The 8,116-nt window shown below is 42.2% G+C and overlaps 1 protein-coding gene across 1 annotated transcript; it reads left to right on the top strand.

Moving 5' to 3' along the window:
• RAB19 (RAB19, member RAS oncogene family) lies at positions 1 to 5,308 on the top strand. Its single transcript, XM_037837494.1, has 4 exons — positions 1 to 40; positions 1,885 to 2,097; positions 3,888 to 4,071; positions 5,175 to 5,308. Exons 2-4 carry the CDS (start codon positions 1,897 to 1,899, stop codon positions 5,294 to 5,296), a joined length of 507 nt encoding a protein of 168 aa, XP_037693422.1. The 5' UTR covers positions 1 to 40; positions 1,885 to 1,896; the 3' UTR covers positions 5,297 to 5,308.
• The last annotated feature ends 2,808 nt before the right edge of the window (positions 5,309 to 8,116 follow it).

The raw sequence follows: 8,116 nt of genomic DNA, 5'->3' as shown, positions 1-8,116 counted from the left end.
GAAAACATTACCTGCTAGCAGAGGTGAGACAGCAAGACCGGTAAGCAACAGGTGAACCAGGAAGGTGGAGACTGCAGGACATGGGATGGAGGCTCTTGGGCTGGGTGGATTTTGCCTGTTTCTCATTGCAGGCATGTAGGCTAAGATAAAGACGGCTTTCGTGGAAACCCTGAAGACTTACGGGAGGAGGGGGGAGTCGATAAAAAGTTTCTGCTCGAGTTTCATTGATAAGACACCGGAAGTAAAATGGTTGAAAAGTCAGAGGAAAAAAGGAGTGGTTTGATTGTCTTTAAAAAATTTTTTTTTTAATTTTTATGTTGAAGTAATTAGGGAACAAACTTATGGGACAGTTACAAAAAATAATACAAATCCCATATCCAAAACTCCACCATCCCGCTCACTCCCCACCCCAGATACCAGGCTCTACCATGGTTGTCTGTTGTCTGCTGGATAATTTAGCCATAAGTGATATTAGGAGCATCTAAGAAAGGTATGAGATCCTTCTTCATCCATTTAAAGCCCTGGATTTTGGCATTTAGATTGGATATTTATATACATTTTAATTTATGTGATGATGTGACTTGTCCTTTTCTATGACTTTAGAGAAAAAAAGAAAATTGGGGAAAATGAAGAAGGGTGTGATAAAGCAGGAGCCATTGGCAGCACATCATATTTAGTCATTGAATGGAATAAGATTTCATTTATTATTATGAGATACTGGATGAGGAGACAAACAATATTGCATGAACAATTGAAGGGCCTTGGTTGATTTGTCTACAGGAGTGTGCCACGTGAAGGGCTATCGTGTGGAATAGAAATTTGACTTGTTTTGGGTAGTGTATGGCACTAGAATTAACAGATGGAAATGCCAGGTGGAGAGATTTCAACCCCACATGAGTTAGATCTGCCAGGTGTAAATGGATTTTTTTCAGGAGATAATGAGCTCCTTATGATCAAACATATTTAAGCCTAGGTGGATATTTAAGCAGGGATACTGAAGACGGGAATAAAGTTTCAGGTGAGTGATTGTTTTGATCAGTGATTCCCAAACCTGGCTAGTCATCAGAATCACCTGGGAAGTATGTTTTTTTTTAAAGAATCTGTATTTGGTGGGTCTGCAATAGGCTTCAGGAATATATATTTTAATAATCCCCCCAGGTAATTCTGATAATCAGTTAGTTTGGGAACCACTGTCATTAGAAACCTTTATGTTTTTTCCAGTCTAAGCATCTGTGGTAAAGTATGCCATAAACATTTTAACCTCAGTTTTAAATTTTGAATACTCTCAATATTCTAATTTCCTGATCAAGAAAAATTAGGTGCCAACCACTATAAAAAGGCCATATTGTCCTTCCCTAAACTATCTTCTCGGTCAGATCTTGTTGGCCCTTGTTCCTGGTTGCCTGGAGGTTCAGTCTTCTGGCAGTTGGGAGTCTTTCTCCCCATATGAAACCTGGTAGCATAGCAGATTGGCATGTCCACTAACTGACTTAATGCCAGGTAACATGATGGTGGGGCATTTCCTCTGCCGTTCTCCTGCTTTCTGGACACTGGCGGAACATGGGACATCTAATCTTAATCACTTAGGATTTCAGCCAATGCTGTAGTCTGACAGCATTGACTAGGTACTGTGCCCAGCAGAGAATAGAAGTAGAACCCCTTAATTCTGATGGTACCCCTAAAGTAATGTCATCCCACTTAGGGTAGGCATGGGCTTGTGAGGCAATTCCCCCTTCAGTGACCAGTAATTAGAGTCTTTCTCCCATGAGGATGTTAACACTGTGGAAGCAGTGACCTCTCTCTGTCTTGTCCTCTTTTGAGACCCAGTGCCTGGATCCCTAAAGAGATGCTGAATTCCTTCTCTTCTTCCTATGTCCATTCTAGGTGGCAAGAGTAATGCAGTTCTCCAGCTCAGCCAGGGCGGCAGATGAAAACTTTGACTATTTGTTCAAGATTATCCTCATTGGGGATTCCAACGTGGGGAAGACGTGTGTGGTGCAGCATTTCAAATCTGGGGTCTACACAGAGACACAGCAGAACACAATTGGGGTGGACTTCACTGTGCGCTCCCTTGAGATCAATGGCAAGAAAGTGAAGGTTAGAGGGGCACTGGGGCTGGCTCTCCCTTTACTGCCAGACTTCTAACACCAAAAGGCATGCCTGAGGAATAAAAGATTTAAATACAGAACACAAAATCACAAAAGTGCCAGAGAAAACATGGAGAATTTTTATCATAATGGAATGGGGAAATCAGCCTTTCTATACAAGAGGCAAACCCAGAAGCCATAAAGGAAAATATTGTTGAATCTAACTATTTAAAGGTCCAATATTCTACATTGGCAAAAAATACCAAAAGAAGAATGATAAACTGAAAAGGAATATTTGCAAGCATAGGACTGACAAAGAACTAATTTCTTTACATTGAAAAGAGCTCTGATAAGTATCTAAGAGACAGACCAACAACCAAATACAAAAAGTGAGCAATTCACAGGTTAGACACAAACTGCTATTTCACAAACATTATAAGAGCTAGCTCATAAATTTATGTAAGGTTGTAAAGAGGCCCATCTTCACTCATAATTAAAGCAGTGCAAATTAAAATAATAATAGCGGATACTCTTATTTGGTTAGAAAAGATCAAAACCTGTAGGTGAAAATGTTATACATGGAAATTGCTTAGAATCCTGACTAAAAAAAACCCATGTAAACAGCAAAAACCCATTTGAGAGACAATCAGAATATTTTTTATTTTGATCTGGGAATTAGATGATACCAAGAAGTTATTAAAAATCATATTAGGTATAATAATGGCATCATGGTTATGTAAGAAAATATCCATTTTTAGGGGAATGAATATTGATGTAAATAAGAATGAAATGACCCAACGTCTGGGATTTGCTTTAGCATAATCCTGCAAAGAAATCAAGAGAAAGGGCTAGATGAAGCAAAAATGGCAAAATCTCGATAAATGTTGAGTCTGTGTGATGGGTGTATGAAAATTCATTATTCTAATCACTCTGGTTTTGTGTTTGAAAACTTTCTTTAAAAAATGAATTTTAAAAATAGTGAGAATATGAGGAAACTTGTACTATATTGTTGGAGGGCATATAAATTGGTGCCACTGCTTTGGACCATAATTTGGCTGGTATTATTATGAGGACACTCCCAAACATGAACAGCTTCAGTGGTCATTTAAAAACAAAACAGCTCAATGTAGCAAAATGTTAAAAGTTGATGGATCTGGGTATGTGGTTGGGGTGGGGGGAAAGGTTTACATTGGAGTTGTCTGTATGGGTTTTGTATTATTTTTGCAACCATTCTGTAAATTTGAGATTACTTCAAAATAAAAAGTTAGAAACAAAATAATACAACAGCTCAGCCAATCTCATCACCATTGCCAGTATTAATATCAATGGGCAGGCTGAAAAGAGGAACCCCCAAATCTGGACCAAGGACTGACTGAGGTGAAGTCAAAAGAACACAGGACCCCTAGGACAAAATTGGTCCACTGTGCTGATTAAAGTTTCCAAACAAGGAAACACATCCAGACTATCCAGGGAGCAGATGAAAAAATGGATTCCTGGGCCCCACTCCAGATCTATTGAATCTGAAGATCTAGAAGTGAGACACAGGAAACTGTTTTTGTGTGTGTGTGTGTTTTGTTTTTTTTTTTGTTTGTTTTTGTTTTTTTTGGTTTAAAACAACAGAAATTTATTGTCTTACAGTTCTGGATTCTAGAAGTCTGAAATCAGGTGTTGGCAGGGTGGGTTCCTTCTGGAGGCTCTGAGGGAGCATCTGGGAAACTAATTTTAAGATGACTTGGGTGAGCAAGTTCCCATCAAGTGTGGAAACTCCTGATACAGATTCTCTTTCCCGCCCTTCTCCAGATGCAGGTGTGGGACACGGCTGGCCAGGAGCGCTTCCAAACCATTACCCAAAGCTACTACCGCAGTGCCCACGCTGCCATCATCGCCTACGACCTCACCCGGCGGTCCACGTTCGAGTCTGTTCCTCACTGGATTCATGAGATAGAAAAATATGGAGCGGCTAACTTGGTCATTATGCTGATCGGTATGGCATTTTCAAGGCATTTAACTTTTCTTTACTGGTTCCCGATGCTGACACTAAACTTTTGAGGTTTACCATGGTACGGCAACATAAAATCATAAAAGTGTGAGCAGTGGAAGGAACTTCAGCAGGCATCCTGCCCAGTATTTCCCATCTGATTCGCTCGAGAATGAGAATAGGGGTGGGACAATCCAAGATGGCACCCTCGAGTTTCTCATGCAGGGGATCTGGGGTGGGCCCAGGCATCTGTTTGAACCGGCACCCCAGGTGATTCTGATGCACAAGGTCCGTGTTGATCACACAGGAAGTACAGCTGTAGCCTGATGTTAACAGAGTCAGGGGGCTCCAAGTCCCCAAGGGAGCCATTCCGCTGAATGACTGACGATGCCTTTGAAGGACTACTTACACCTTTTAAGATCCTAAACAAGTCTTAACAACACACCAACATCAAAATTAACAGAAACTTTAGCTTATGTGAAACAAACTAAAAGTTTGAAATGTAAGCAGTCCTACTGGACATTCAAAAGAGTGTAATGTTTTTGTCATTTCTCCGTAGTTCTAGTTTTGCAAGCAGAGCTGACTTTTCCTCCCTCCTGAGTACATTACTTTTTACCAGGTGGCAGCTTAATTTTGGCGAGTCAGTTTAGGCCTTTGATTCTCAAAGTGTGGTCCAGGGACCAGCAGCATCAGCATCATTTTGGAGTTTGTTAAAATTGCAAGATCTCCAGCCCCACTGCAGACCTACTGAATCAGAATCTTCATTTTTACTGGATCCTAGAGTGATTCATATGTTAATTAAAGTTTGCAAAGCACTGGTCTAGACAGCCAACTGCCAACTGAAAAGAGCTAACTATACCATGTTTAATGGATTTATTATTTACACATTGACAGATATATTCCAGCTCGGAGGCAAGTTATCCTCTGAGCCTTAGTTTTCTCATCTATACGATGGGGCTAATACTTAATGGAATTGTAAAGATTTAATGAGATCATGTACATAAAGTGCTTAGCAGTGCATAGTAAGTGCTGAACAAAGGATAGGATTGGTTTCTAGAGGGTTGATTTCTTTTAAGGAACTAACTCATCCATGTTACTTCAAATCATAGAGGCTTATGGTGGGGGTACAAGTCCATGGGACCTAGGAAACGCCAAGCAAAACCCAGCAGAAGCAGGAGCCATAAGAGAGCCAAGCCACTGTGAAAGCCAGAACTTGAAAATCCTCTCCTAAGGGCTTCGCCAAGGACCAGACTCGGGGCCTTCCCTGCTTGTCCTGTTGTAAACAACCCTCCTTGTGTCTCCTCTGCATCTATATGCTCTAGCTGGGAGCTGCTTCTTATATACACTGCCACGCACTCTCACACCTGCGCTCTCCCTCATGGATCCTCTCAAAGCACCATCCCACATCTGCTCCTGCTACTAAACCCTCTCATTCTCCTAGTATCTGCGAGCTCACATTCCTCAGAAAGGGAATTTGCCCCATTTCTTCTTTTCATGCTGGTCAGCCTGAGGATGGGCTGGCCTGGCGTAAGGTGCCACCTGGTTCCAGTTGGCCCAAGGAAGTGAGACAGTGACAGAATACCAAGCGTGGCTGCGGATGGCTGTTTCCCTTAGAGAGGTCGTTGATGTTTGCATGTTATTGGCGCATCGAGCACATCTATGATTGTTACTATGATTCCAGGATGGATTTGTTATTTTTTCCTTGCTGTTTTGATTCTCATTCCAGCCCCCTGCCTTATTCACAGACTTGAGGAGAATGCTGCTTTGTAACTCATTCTGCTTCTCCTAACTTAATAATCAAAAGTCATTCTAAGAGCCTAGATTGTGCTCACCCCTTCCTGCTATGTCAGGCCAAAAACCGCAGATTCCACAGGCTGCTGCCAAAGTAAATGCCCCCCAAATTCAGTTCCTTCCTATTTTTCAGAGGTTCTGTGTTTCTTCCCACACGGCAGAGACCAGAAAAGAGAGGAGTCAGGCTGGGAGAGTCCACATGGAGGGCAACTTGTCTCTTTGGAAAAGGAGTGATATGCCTTCCCTCTTCTTTAACTTTTTGCCCAAACACCCCCATTGGAACCAAAAACGTTTGTGTTAAAAAATGGACCATGAAAGGAACCAGTATTTCTTTTTTAACAACCACGTCTTCAAAACAAAGAATAGGAAGCTCACCAAGGTTTCCAACACCCTTCACCAGCAGCTGCCACGCAATGAGTAGGGCCTACCCAGAGGGTGTGAGGGCACGCCCATGCTCTCCTGCCTCCATGAACCCGTTTCTTATTCCAGAATAGCTAATAGGAAGATAATAATAACAGGTGGCATTTATTAAACGCTAGGTTCTGTTACGGGACAAAGGTGGTGGATTCTCTGCCTGATGCACTTAAATGACCAATTCCTGAGACACCAGCATTTCAAAGAGAGAAAGAGTTTATTGCTAGGCATGAAGCAAGAGATCAGAGATGGCCTCTCAGCCCAAAAATCTGTCTCCCCAACTGCAGTAATTCTGATAGTTTTATAGTATTAAAAGTTGGGCAGGTTTTAGGATAATGAGCACAATGGCTCCAGATGATGTAATTATGGAGCATGCACAGATTGATTACATGCTTAGTCACAGAGCATATGTAAGAAAACATTGGCCTTAATAGATTTTGATGTGATTTTTAGTATTCTAATGAGGTATAGGAAAAAATGAGGTACAGGTTGCTTATAGGATAAAGTCTAAGCTACTGCACATGTCATATGGGCCCATTTTGGTTAGATCCAGCTTAGGTTATCAAGATAACTTTGGAATTGGGGTGGGTTAGTTCTGGGCTGACCCAAGGCCCTTCATTAATAAACATTAGGGGCTATCTTCAGTGATCACAAGACTCCAAAGTTGAAAAACCAGATAAAATGGGTACAAGTGAGGGTCAGTCACAAGGTTTTTACAATCACAAGGGCACAAGAGAAAGACTATACAATCATTATCAAGGCAGCTGGATTACAGTTCAGAGATTTCAGGAATTTTCTTCTGTCTACTCCAATATACCAGACAGTAAAAAGGAATATCTATGTAATGATCCAGTAATCATAATCATCCCTTTAATTCTAACTTCTTGGTTATAGTTCCAGGCACTATTCTAAGGACTCTCCTGAATCATTTCATTTAGTCCTCAAAACAATCCGAAGAAGTAGATTCTACAGTTATCCTCATTTCCCAAATTGGGAAACTCAGGTATCTAGAGGTTAAGTAAGCACCAAGGTCATGTGGTTACTGACAGGAGAGGCAGGTTCCGAGCAGGTGGACTGGTTCCCAGAGCCCCACTGGGTTCTGCTCCTCTCCAGCTATTCGTCAAGATTTGGTTAGGCCCAGACAGTCACCCAGGGCACCCTGAAGCTTCTGACTTAGGCCATGTCTGTTTCTAGTCTAGTGCCTGGACTCTGGAGTTGGACAGATCTGCATTCAAATCTCCCCTCCCCTTTTCTTCCTGTCTGAACTTGAGCTAGTCTGACTCTCTCTAAATTACCACTCCCTCATCTATAAAACTGCATGCTTCAAAGATACTGTGTTGAAAGGATTAAATAAATAAAGTGCTTAGCACAGGGCTAAGAACTCAATAAGTGGAAGCAGTTATTATTTCCTGGGAGAGCAAAAATGAGAGAACCCTGCCGTGGTGCACAGAGAGGCTCAGAGGCCCATTGGGTGAAGAGTCAAGCAGACAGGGAAAGTCATCCCACGACCTCCGGATAGCTCCCAGAGAAGGTACAATGGATTTGAATAACATATCTCACTGCAGGAATGAACCTCAAATACTTGAGGTTTCCCCAGGCAGGTGGACTGGATCCCTTTTCTGTTAAATTCAAATGCTTCCTAGGAAACACTGGAAGGTGTTCCTGCAATGGAGAGCTGCCATGCTGTGGGGTTCCCCTCCCCTCTGGGCTGCATTTGGAAGGCCACACCCTTCTCCATCCCACCAGCTCCCTTGCTGGCTCTCCCCTCACCCATCCCCTTGCCAGCACCCACCCTTAACTACCAATTACTCTGAGGAAACAGATGGGGCAGAGGAGGGTAGCAAAT

Source organism: Choloepus didactylus, chromosome 5 (genome assembly GCF_015220235.1).
Source record: "Choloepus didactylus isolate mChoDid1 chromosome 5, mChoDid1.pri, whole genome shotgun sequence".
Classification (NCBI taxonomy): Eukaryota; Metazoa; Chordata; class Mammalia; order Pilosa; family Megalonychidae; genus Choloepus; species Choloepus didactylus.
The sequence above is the reverse complement of the archived record's forward strand: the minus strand, read 5'-3'. Positions and strand labels throughout refer to the sequence as shown.

Coding starts and splice junctions, on each gene's coding strand:
- RAB19 (XM_037837494.1), top strand. CDS start 1,897: ATGCAGTTCTCCAGCTCAGCCAGGGCGGCAGATGAAAACTTTGACTAT. Junction 2,098..3,887: donor TCAATGGCAAGAAAGTGAAG/GTTAGAGGGGCA, acceptor GCCCTTCTCCAG/ATGCAGGTGTGGGACACGGC. Junction 4,072..5,174: donor CTTGGTCATTATGCTGATCG/GTATGGCATTTT, acceptor TTCAAATCATAG/AGGCTTATGGTGGGGGTACA.